Source organism: Balaenoptera physalus (genome assembly GCF_965194825.1).
Source record: "Balaenoptera physalus genome assembly, chromosome: 1".
Classification (NCBI taxonomy): Eukaryota; Metazoa; Chordata; class Mammalia; order Artiodactyla; family Balaenopteridae; genus Balaenoptera; species Balaenoptera physalus.
In genome coordinates this window covers 142,784,282-142,797,268 of record NC_138882.1, presented here as the reverse complement: position 1 = coordinate 142,797,268, position 12,987 = coordinate 142,784,282, and the positions used below count along the sequence as shown (strand labels likewise).

The following is a 12,987-nucleotide window of genomic DNA, read 5'->3' as shown; positions in this document are numbered from 1 at the left end:
TGGGGTGATGGAAATGTTCTAAAATTAGATTGTGGTGATGGCTGCATAACTCTGTAAAGATACTAAAAACCATGAAATTGTACGTTTAAAATGGGTGAATCTTTTGATATGTAAATTATCTCAATAAAACTTTTTAAAAAGTTGTCTAGTAAGCTAGCTTCCATAAATACAATTGCAGTTTTCTGAAAGAAGTCATCTAAAACTTTTAGAAGTTGATCTTGTTCTATTAACAGTTTGTTTACTCTCTGCCTCCCTGTTCTTCCCTCTTTAAGAGGGGAAAATTACAGGGTTGAATGAATATCAATTTATTTAAATATGAAAAATTATAAATCTTCACAGATTAAAAATAAATATTCTCAACTGCTAAATAAATGAGACTATTTCTTAGGGCTGACAAAGAACAAAATGGATTTTAAAAATGAAGAAAATAGGCTATAAGTAAGGCAACTTTCAAAATTCTAAATGACAGAATATAGACCTTTATACCATAAAGCTTGAGGTAATTAATAATTTTAAAAACAACTTAGTACAAGATAGGCAATATTCTCAAAACCTTAATGTTTCTACAAAATAAATAAAACTCAGAGTACTTCTGTATCAGCTAGTACAATAATCTCAGTTATTAAAGGGTATATCCTTGGAAATATCTGTCTTTCCAGATAAAACTTCTGTAGGAGGGCTGTTTTTACCGTTGATGTAAGGAGGAAACTGCCGGGCCTTGTTAGTTGAGGAACTGATGTTCCTGCAATTGCCATGGCAACTGTCTGGCTTATCATGCTTCCGCTCTCACTCTCATAATCATCGGTGGCTATACAGATTGGTCTTCCTCGTTGATTGTGAGTTTCTGGAAAAAAATCACCCAAAAATAAATAAAGAAAACTTCTGTTTAGCTTAATTAACAGCTATTGAGCAAGGAATCCCCTTTCTTATTCTCCTTTACTCTTTAAAGAAAAACCTATTAACATATACTGCTTATCATTATATTGACTTCTTTTAAAAAAATAATTTAAATATTTTAAACATTAACTCATTCCTATAGTAATATTTATAGTTTTGTAGAGAACTTTAACTTGCTAGTAAAAGAAGATATAATATATAGTAATAATAATATAAATTTCTGCCTTCAGATAAGGAAACCTGCTTTCGTGATCAAAATACTGGGAAAACTACTCTACTATTAGTCTCTCAAAGGGAAGGAGTTGCTATATTCGTATCACCAGCACCTACTGATAATACATATTAGATACCAGTAAAATTTTTTTAATTGAACTGGAAGTACTTTAACAGGTTAATTGCTAGTTCAAATGCAACCTACAGTGTTTTCTCTAAGGCAAATGAAGGAATTTAAGTAAATTCTAAAAATGGAAAGCAAGAGGAATAAAACTTTGTGGGTTCCAGTTTTTAAAAACTAACAAAACTTCAACTTATTAACCCAGTATTAGCAATAAACATCATTGTTGTCATTCAGGTGAATATTAATTTCAATTTTATGTATATGAATAACATTGAGACTGAGGGTGGTGGACATCTGGCAAGTTTTCTCATATTGTTTTTTTCAGATGAACTATAAGTATACACTCACCAAAAAAAACCCCTATTTCTTAATACATAGGTATAGAAATCCTATAAAATCATTATTTAAAAATCTGTCATAAGAAATGCTTACAGAAACCTTGCAGCGAATTTTCTCACATAGTCAAAAGTTTTTCAGGAATATGTTAAGTATTTACAGTGTACCTATGTCAGTGTAAGTTTCCTTATATTTCTTTTCCTAAAATAAGATCACCTTTGAGATATTTTCTAATACTTTTAAACACTGAGATTTGCCTTTAGTTTGTCTTAAATATACTAAGTACCTGTAAAATCATACAGCTGAGGAACAGTTTCCATGATAATGCCAATCAGAGGTAGATACAACATAGCCACCCGAGCCTTTATCTGGGGGTCAGAGTACCGTGGGTCTGAGTCGTGACTGGATAGTAAATTGTGTACCATATTGATGACTTTCTTATGCAATCCAAACAGTCTATTTAAAAAGAAGATGAAGAAGCAGCTGCAGTAAGGTCACAGAGATTAGTTAATATCTTTAGAGCAAACAGTAAGTCATGGTACTGAACCACTTTATTCAGCTTCTTAACTTTGCCACATATTTGCATGTATTCCTATAAAACACTTCTCATTTTAAAATTAATCAATGTCCAAAAAATAAATAAAATTAATGAATATCTCGCTGTACAAAATAAGAACTGAGGGAAAAGGAAATACTATACAAATTCACTTAAGAGTAAATCCGAATATTTTTTCATTAACTCCTTAGGGCATTTTAATATTAAATAACTTAAAACCAGTTACGGTTATATTTTAAAGCAAAAAAAGTAAATTTTAAGTAGTTGTAAATTTTATTTCATCAAATAAAATCTTTTCACATTTAACCAAAATAAACTTTTATTTCCTTTATCTAAGAGAAAAATCCTCTACCTAATGGGTTATGTAGTCCATGGCTAGGGTTGCCTTTGACATTTCTATTTAAACTGAACTTCCTTGCTCATTTGGGCCCTTACAACTTTCTAGACTCCCAATCCCGAGTTTCAACTGGCTAATACACTATCAAGGATCACTCTCATCTTCACACTTTTTTGGCTTCTCCTCTTAGACTGAAGCTGCTTTGACTATGAAAACCATTCTAAAGAAAAATTCATCTAACTTCAACTGCCCTTAATGCTGTACCTGGCAGCTGTTTCAGATCTTATTCTCTCTCCTTAAGCCTCTCACCATCAATCTCAATAGAAGACCTTACCTCCAACTTTCTTTTAGGAAAGAAAAGCCGTTCTGAATTTGCTCTGGCCAGGTCTTTTAACACATCTCCATCTTTATAGCTACCAAATCATCTTTCCTTTCATCTCAGAAAAAATTCTTTCTTCAATAGCTTCAATGTCCTTCCTCACTAAGTTCTTCCCTTCTTTCCTATCTTGAAAATACATGTTCACTTGAAACTAGTTTGCTCTGGCTTATTTATAGCATTTCTCTTAGTAATAAATTATTATATGATTTCTCTAGTAATAAACTTCCTGAATGTGCAGTATATATCAAGCGTTTTTTTTCATTTACTTCCTAATATCTACTCTCTTTCTCTGAAACTAAAAGTTTTTGAATGCTTACCACATGGTACTGTACCACTTTCATCATTTAATAGCTAAATGATTTTTCAAAGATACTTAACCTCTGTTTCCCTATCTATGTATGAAGGTAATAACCTACCTCATAAGGTGGCTGTGAAAATTAATTTACATAATTTATGTAACATGCTTATTAGCACAGTGCCTTGCACACTGCTTTTTTCGGTAAATATTAGCTTTTCCCTTTTAAGATCACACAACAGATTTAAAAGCTAGGACTTGAAACCAGGTATTCTTCCTCCGGGGCTCTTGAGCTTATCTACCATATTACGTAGCTGTATATGAAATCTAGCTGGAGATTCTTCTTCCTTTCAGTTTTTATTCAGAAAGTATATTTTTAAATACGGTCAAGAACTCCATCTAATGGACATATCTCAGATTTCATTTTCTAGCTCTCTATTTGACACTTTGTCATCTTTTATGTTTTCTTCTCAGTATTTTCTCCAAAGAGTTCCCATTATTCTTCATATTCTCCATCATTCTTCCCAAGTCTCAGATTCTGATCATTTGCCTTTTATGTTCTCCCTTTCAACTTGTATCACCAGTGATGATTCCCAAACCTGGGTATATATTTAACATCTCTCAGCAGCTACCAGCGCCAGACTTCAACCTATCTAAACTCTACCCACTGGTCTTCATGAAGCCTTTTCATGTGTCTACATTACTCAATCACATTCAGCCATTATACACATACACACACACACACACACACACACACACACGCACGCACGCAGGACCTGTCATATCCTATGCTAGATGTTGGAGATAAGACATTGTCCCTGTTCTTAAAGAGCTTGCTTTAGCAAGAGAGAAACACAGACACAAAAATAATAATTCAATTTTACAAATGCTATAATAAAGGTGCTAATCTTCTTCAAAACTAGGTCTGTACTACAAAATTTGCATTTAACCATAGTATCCTGTTTCAACGTTGTAACTTTCTAACTGCAATGAAAATTTCTAGAGAGCAAATCTTTGGTCAATATTAGAACATATGGGGCTTCCCTGGTGGCGCAGTGGTTAAGAATCCGCCTGCCAATGCAGGGGACACAGGTTTGAGCCCTGGTCCAGGAAGATCCCACATGCCGCGGAGCAACTAAGCCCGTGTGCCACAACTACTGAGCCTGCGTGCCACAACTACTGAAGCCTGTGCGCCTAGAGCCCGTGCTCTGCAACAAGAGAAACCACCGCAATGAGAAGCCCACGCACCACAATGAAGAGTAGCCCCGGCTCACCACAAGTAGAGAAAGCCTGCACCCAGCAACAAAGACCTAACACAGCCAAAATTAAATAAAATACATTTTTAAAACAATATTAGAACATATTATTGCTACTCAAGGAATTATTTTTGATTACTTAGCAAGCAGAAGGAATAAAAAGAAAAACAATCCTCTTAAGGGTCTATCTAACCTATGTATGTTGTATTTTATCTATGTAAATATAAAAAGAATGTAAAACTTAGAGATGTGAGTCTCTCACAGTCAATCATTCATTCACTGAATTAACATATACTTATCAAGTGTCCACTCTGTACCAGACACAATTCTAATGCAGTGGGAATACAGCAGTGAATAAGAAAGAAAGTGCCTGCTCTCATGAGCTCACATTCTAAGGGAAGGGGACAGATAATGAACAAACAAGCAAATTTCAGGTAAGTGCCTTGTAGAAAATAAAACAGGCTTATCTGGTTAAGAATAATTGTGGCAACGGCAACACAGCTGTAATTCAGATTGGGTGGCCAATGACAGTCTCATTGAGAAGATACTCTTTGAGTGGAGACCTGAAGAGTCACAAGGAGGAAATTCCTATGTGGAGATCTTAGGGCAATTTCAGCCTTGCTTCAGGCAGAGAAAAGTCCTAGTCCAAAAGCCCTAAGGTGGGACTGGGTTGGGCCCATTAGAGAAACAAAAAGAAGGCCAGGATGGCTAGATTTTAGTATGTGAGGAGGGAAGAGAGTGGCAGTGTAGGCAAGAGCTAGATATATAGGGCTTTGAGGTCCATTATTAAGTCTGAATTTTATTTTAAATGCTATTTTAAAAGCACACACTTTTATTATTTTAAAAGTTAAGTGTGCTTTTAAACACATTAAAGAGTTTTAAGCCAGGAAGTGATGTAATTTAATTTTCATTTCTAAAACACCATGTAGGCTGCTGGGTAGAAAAGGGATTTTAGGGAGGGAAGAATGGAAGCATGATTAGGGGAGCAGCAGTAAAGACGGAGAGAAGTAGCTGAACTTGGGATATATTTTGGAGATAGTATTAAGGCATCTGCTAATGGACTGCGTGCAGGAAAGAGTGAGAAAAGGAGGAAACAAGCAACAGTAAAAGCTTATAGTCCTGTATATTACTATTTAAAGCTCTTCCAGTTATCTTTTTTAACTCAATAGACAAAGTAGCAGTGAACACAGTTATCACGGCTTTCAGACTTGATAGAAAATCTTTCCAAGTGTCAAAGGACCAACTCTGAAGACCAGCTGGAAGAGATAAAAAAGAAGTAAAGAGTCTTTCATAGGTCCTATACTGTTCCACAGAAATGTATCTATTTTAATAGAACTGATCCTTCATGTGAGAAAGAAACCTCATCACAAAAATAGTTGACTGTTAGAATTCTCTATTTTTTATCAGACACTGCTGAACACCTACACAACATCTCCTTCCCCGTCTTCCTTCCTAACAGAATGTAAAAATTTTCAGGTTTACGTTCCTGCCCCTGTGACTCAGGGGAAGCTGACTCCACTCCCCCAGTTTCTGAAGTAGATAGATCCAATCAGACTAGCCCTGCTCCTTAAAGCAGACAGTCAGTAAAGCTGTTTCATTACCAGTGTGAGAAGAGATAAATGTTAATTAACTAATTGCTTCCTTAACTGAGAAGGTCTACAAAAAAAAAATATCGTATGAACTAAACACTTTTTAGTGACAGCTGATTTACATTTAGGCACGAGGTCCTTACCTTCTGCTTTGTAACAAACCACCCATGAACCAAAACCAGTCTAAGCACCACATCTGAGTAGAAGTGATCTAATCCATCCAGGAACCTGGCATTGCTCTGGTGACTGTAACAGTACCGGATAGGCAAGTGAGCCAAATCAGCCCAAAGAAAAGATGTGCATTGCATGCTTGAAAGAGAGTTTTTTCCCGCTGTCCTCTGCTGGACATGAACAAGTAATAATCTAAGCTCAATTGCCAGAGCAACTATCTTACAGTCATGAGAGGCACACTAGCCTCAGGATAAAGCTGAGGGGTTTCTAGTAGAAGTAAGAGATATAAAGAAACAGAACCGTGACAACATCATTGAGCTGCTGATTATAGTGTGCTAAAAACCTTATCTTTCTTCCAGTTATGAAAAAATAAATATCCTTCCTTTCATAAAGCCAGCCAGTATGAAGAAAGGTTTTCTGTTTCTGGTAACCAAACTTATCCTGATGTATCAAGTAAAAATACTGGAAATATAGAGTCAAATGATTGAGATATAACAGTTATTAAAGAAAGGTAGTATGTTTAGAAGTGGTTTTCAGAGTGATTTTTTTCAAACAATGGATGCTTACCCCCCCCCAATGACATTATATTCATTTATCAATGGCAAAATATAAGAGTGGTGGCAAGCAGGGGTGGGAGACCCAGGGTTTCACCCACTTAGTCTGTCCTCTCCATACTCCAATGTCTACACCCCAACCCCATCCTACATGGAAGCACATTAAGGACCTTTTCAGAACCTTACAGCTCTGCAGAGCACAGTGTGAAAAACTGCTTCTTAAAACTATATTCCTAACGCAAGAAGTTGCTGTTATGAAAAAAACTCATGCCTTTCATTTGCAGAAGCTTTAGCCTTTGACAGTTTACTAAGCATTCACTATGTCCCTATCGCTAAGAACTTTAAAAGCATCCTTTTTCATTCGTTCAACAAATACATCATAGGATTCTTAAAAAACCTGCTCAAAAGTATCTCCTTTTGTTCTCTGGAGCTCTTACTTCAGGTTAAACTGCATTACAAACTCCTAATGATACTATTATGGAAAAAAAAAAAGCAATTATTACCCAAATGAGTTACAGTCATTCAGATTTTTGAAAATAGCTGTTAAGATAGAAATCCTAAAGGGATCTTAGATCACAACACATTTATAGAAAAGCTATTTCTATAAATTCAAATCATCAGACAATATACTCTTCTTACTATATCAATTTCCAGTAATTCTTTAAAAGTATACACAATTTTAGAAGTTTCTAAAACCTAAGTACATTGGTTTATAGAGCAAATTTTGAAGTACATGCTACAGAGTATGATGACAAATCAAAAATTTTCTTCACAAGGAATCAAACAGATTAGTCTACTTAACTGAAATGTGCCTGCTGTATATCAGCAAATCTATAAGTCCATCTACTAATATGCACAAATATTTTATGTACTACTAAGAAGGAAAAAAAGGCCACCAACTAAACCATGATACAATGTTGATTTCAAGACAAACATCAAATTCAGAGATGACAAAAAATGTCTTTCTTAAAACTGATGAAATATAGAAATAACATGAGTATGGAACTTAGTGAACACAGAAGTAGAAGAAGAGTGGTAAACAGTATTCTTTTGATTCCTAGGAAGTTAAGTGGATACTTCTGTCCCATTTTCCAAAATCAAATTGATACTCTACATGGCAAAAACTGGTCTACTCACCCTTCAGCATCAGGGTCTAAAATGACAGCCAGCTCTGTTAACACAAGTCCTGCCAAATAATGTTGCTGGCGAAAAGGCACAGACAATTCAAACATATTTGCAATCTTCTGGTCTTGCACAGTGGTGGAAAATCCAGAACTCTGTTTGGGAGTGAGGTAGAACAAAACTATAACAGCTATGCAACAAAACATTCTATAGACAGAGCACTACAACAAATGAGATGTGAGCATTATCTGAAAGTGAGAGTTTATTTTTACATTACTATTATTAACATTGGAGAAAGTAACTGCTCTTACTTTTGGTATAGGAAACTATGATGAAATAACATTTTAAATTATTTTCAATTTCCTTTTTCTCATATTAAAATTTTTTCATCTGCTTTTTCCTTTATACTTTTAGCCACTTAATGTTTCAATATCATACTCTGAAGGGAAAAAAGGAACTAAATCCATATGATACATTATGTACTCACTGCTGAGTACAAGAGAAATATTTATAGTCAAGGCTATCGGTTTCCAGAGAAATTTCAAATACTAATGAAGTCGTTTTTCAGGGAAAACACTATCTCTAGAAAATTACTATTTCTTTTGTCCACTCACTGAGTTTTTAAAACTTTTTTAATACTGTAAAATAGCATCCCCCCCAAGATATAGCTTAAGGCAAGAATGTCCTCAATCTCATCACCCTTAATCCATATTCAAGACCGCCCATGCGAGGTTTCTTAGAAGAACAGACTTCAGATTTCTCTATGGAGAAATCATCTTCCTAATAAGCATATAAAACTATCCTTGCCCCCACCTCCCAAAGAGTGATGTCCCTGTCATCTATTAGAATCTGAAAATTCTGCAGTTAGATGAGAAAGTAGGGAACGAGATAATGGAAGAAATTCTGTTAATTTCTTGGCTGAATGAGATGTTCAGCAGGGAGTCAGGTGTAAACAAATGTATTTCATTAAAGGTTTTAGGAACTGTACCTTTGATTAATTTGTACTTGACTGTGTAGCCACATCTTTGACAGAGGATGGGGGAAGGGAGCAAAAGACTAGCCTCATTTGTTATTGGAAGAAGTGTGTCCTAGCCAGGTAAAAGTATGTGGAAATAGGCTGATCCTTAAGAATTTTTGCAAAGGTAAAATGAAAAGTTGGGGGTGTTCTCTGATGTTTTCTAATCTTTCTAAGTAAAGTTTAAAATTTTGTTAAACATCTGAGATTGATCTAGTGTAGGGAATTACTTTCAGGAATTAAATATCTCAAAAATAAACTTATAAAGAGTTCATATCCACTTTGACTTTAGACATTAAGAGCTTAAGGAAGTAGCTTGTTTGCCTTAGGAATTATATAGCAAGACGATGTTTCACTAGGAGGGAACATCCAGGCTTCTCTGATACGAAAACCACAGAATCGTTTCATTTCAATCTGTATGACAGGACACATAATAACTGCTACGATAACCCTTTTTCATCTTTAGAGCAACTACTAGGCACCCTGTGAAAACCCATAAACACCCATCTAGTTTCCTTTGGGTTCTCTGGATACAAGAGAGGCAGGTAGGGCTTTGCCAGGACTGCACTGCAGTTTGACTTCTTTCTCTGCTAAATTATGTTTCATTCCCCTTCCTTTCACAGGTATTGACATCTAATAAAGACCTTGTCCCCCAAACTCAGTCTGTGTCTGCCTCAAACAAACACAACTTGTGAAAACATCAAGTGAGTTTATGTAGCTGAATTCACTCCCTTGTGCATGAATCGGTAAGAGGGGTACAACAAAGTGGTTAGAAGTTGGGCCCTAGAATAAGCCAACACGTGCCATGGTTCAAAGCCTACCTCTGCCAGTTTTTACTATGTGACCCTGGGTAAGTTACTGACGTTTCTGTGTTTCAGTTTTTTTCCCCTGTAAAATGGGGATAATAACAGAACTTACCTCCTAGAGTTTCTGTGAGGAGTAAATGATTAATACTTATAAAGCACTTAGTATGGAGCCTATCACACAGCTATTATTCAACAGTGCTACTTTTCATGTTTTCCAGTGTTTAGAATGCTTTTTCCACAAGTGTGGACTTAAAAAAATTTGTTTTCATACACTTTGCATACCTGAGATGTTGCAGAAGAAACAGAAGGTGATGGTGACGCAGGTGGAGTTAGCAGGCTGCAGGGTAAGTTTAAGGTAACGTAGTGCTCATGGCTGCAGATGATGCGCAGAAAATCCAGCCTCAAGGACACCAAGACACTTGGAGTTGGTAATGAATAAAGCTTTGAAGATACCTTGTAAGCATTGCATAAATAAGAAAACACCAATTGAACATATCATTTCTCTACTACCAATACCAGAATGATGGATTAAAGAATTAAAGAACAGTACTCAGTAGTTTTGAATTCTGTGGTTTAAATAACACTATTGGCTTTTTCCAAAGTTACTCTTAAAATAAAAAATTTGGAACTACAAGATTTACTGTATAAATCCACTGACTAGGTGCATTCTTAAAGCCACAGTCTTATATTTTCAATATAGCATTAATATTTCCACTTCTCAAAGATATACTTTATGAAGAAAAAGTATACCACCAAAATAACTTCCTAAAAGAAATTATCCATTCTTTTTACAGCACCTTGTGTTAACCTATATTTATAATTATCTATTTTCCCAACTACACCCATTAGCTACTTGAGGAGACATATATAGACTGACTTATTTGAATAGTTTTAGCATCCCTAGAGTCTAGTTTAATGTTTGGCAAATGTAGGAGGCCAATGCTTGAAGAATAAAGACAGGACAGGTTTTGGGAGCAATAATACATGAAATTTCAGGGAAAAAGTAAAAATAATACATAGTGTTGCAAATACTTGCAAAGAGATCAGTGCCCACGCATAGTTTTAACTTCTCTATTAAAAGAAACATACAATAATGGCATCCAATAGAACAGAGCTTCAAAAATCTAAGTATTAGACTGCCAAATAGCATTCTTAACCAGTAGTTCCCCAAAACTAATCTGTGGACCAGCAGGGAGTACTTTATAAGCAGTTTCCCACACTCCCACCCCCACCACCAGGGTTCAAACTCCTCAGAAATGCTGGGATGGGACACAGAGATCTGTACATTTTTAAAGCTCCCTTAAAATGTAATTCTAGGATGATTATACAGCTCACTACCCAAATGGTCTATCAGGACGAATAACTAATGTTTTCTAAAAGCCAGGTTTCATTAATCATTTGATAAAAAATTTAAAACAAAACCAGCTGTTTGTAGAAAACTTCTAGGATACTTTTAGTTTAGAAAAAGCTAGATAATGATATCTGTGACTTGGGTAAACATCTACTCATGCTTCTAAACTCTACAATGTCTAGGGCTTCATCATGAGGAATACACAGCAAAATGCAACTGCTTTAAAAATCACTTAAGACAGAAAAAGTTGGGTTAGCTGTTCATTCAGTAAAAATGCTACTCTTGCATGGCATCTTGGGGCTGCTTTACATTTAGACTACTGACTTGATGGTATACTTCTGAATGAGAATCAAAGAGTCATAAGTGGGCCAGTATAACTCAATGAAAAGCCAGCTGTACTGACAGCAGCTTGCAATAGTCCTGTGTCCTAATAAATATAATTTATTTTCCCTTACTAATAAAAATATGCCACTTTTTAAAAACATCACTATATAAATGTGTTCTTGAAAAATATCTTAGCTCCAGCCCTAAAAGAGCAAACGCAGCATTTAAATTATTTGATTACTAATTATTACTAATTATACATTACCTGTTTATAGCAGGTCTTTATAAGGCTAAAGACAAATCCTCTGTCCATAACAGACAACAGATCATTGAGAAAGAATGCAAGGCTTGTGTTGAGTCTCTCAACCATTTCTGTGTCCTGGGAAACAATTAAAAGAAAAACAAATATAGTTTAACGTGTGCTTGAAACACAGATTTAGTTTAAAAAAATAAGTTACCGTTACCTTCTGAAATCGTGAAACTATATCACTAGCAATTGTGCTGACAAGAGCAGCAATGTCATCCATGAAACGTTCTGGAAAACGACTTTTCCTTGGTGCATCAAGTTTATCATTAAAGTATAAATGGTGCACCATGCTCTTTACCTGAAAAAAGAAATAAGCCATTCGTTTAATTTCTTATGGATGTAATGAACAGTTACAGAGATTCTAAACATTAGGGCTATTTTTGTCAACATACCATGTAATTTAACAGATAGATAAAATACTTTTAACTCATCAAATATTTTGAAAAAGTTCCCTACAATATTTTGTATGCGCTAGAGAAATATCAAACACAATACAACTCAATCTCTGTATCAGCTTCATGACATTATCCTGGCTATCAGTGGGAAAAAAACTATGGGTATGTCAACAGAAAAAAATTTCATCCTTTAAAATTATTTTAAATTAAATCTTTCCATGACTTAACAATTCTGCCATTCCATGTGCCCCCAACTGTTAGCTCTGAGAGGTTAGAAACCTTGACTGCATGTAGTATCTTTAGCACCTAGCATCTCGTGGCATATGGTGGGTGTACATTAAATATTGATGACTAGATATTAAGAATAAAATGTTAGGTAAAAATTAAAGTGGTTTCAATTTACCAAATACTTTTAGATATGGATTCTTATCACAACAATGTGTTAACGGTACTAAAATTTTTTAATTCAGGGAAATTAATGACAAGGTTTTACAGTTGGTAAATAACAGAGCCAAGTCAAACTATTTCATGTTTAAGAAATCTGAACATACATGTAAGACTATTAAAAAAAAGTCATTTGATCTTATATTAAAAGCACATGAATTACAATTTGGTGTTTATTCTCTAGGGGAAAAAAATGAGTTGCCTATCACTTACATATGGTCCCTGATTTATTTTTTTTGTAGATTAGCAAATCTCTAGAAGAAACGTCTTTTTAAAAATCTTTTACTGAAGTATAGTTGATTTACAATGTTGTGTTAGTTTCTGGTTACAGCAAAGTGATTCAGTTATATATATATATTCTTTTTCATATTCTTTTCCATTATGGTTTATTACAGGATATTGAATATAGTTCCCTGTGCTATACAGTATGGCCTTGTTGTTTATTTTATATACAGTAGTTTGTATCTGCTAATCCCAAAGTCCTAATTTATCCCTCTCCCACCCCCTTTCCCCTTT

The 12,987-nt window shown here is 34.9% G+C and overlaps 1 protein-coding gene across 8 annotated transcripts in view; it reads right to left on the bottom strand.

Moving 5' to 3' along the window:
* Positions 1-12,987, bottom strand: part of DOCK7 (dedicator of cytokinesis 7) — a 184,685-nt gene that overhangs the window by 50,335 nt on the left and 121,363 nt on the right. For all 8 annotated transcript variants that reach the window (XM_082453122.1, XM_082453123.1, XM_082453125.1 and 5 more), the window contains 6 exons: positions 11,790-11,930; positions 11,591-11,704; positions 9,933-10,103; positions 7,845-7,984; positions 1,857-2,026; positions 690-844 (listed from right to left, as the gene is read on the bottom strand). In XM_082453122.1, the coding sequence (XP_082309248.1) occupies positions 690-844; positions 1,857-2,026; positions 7,845-7,984; positions 9,933-10,103; positions 11,591-11,704; positions 11,790-11,930 (891 nt within the window). The remainder of the gene's footprint in view (positions 1-689; positions 845-1,856; positions 2,027-7,844; positions 7,985-9,932; positions 10,104-11,590; positions 11,705-11,789; positions 11,931-12,987) is intronic.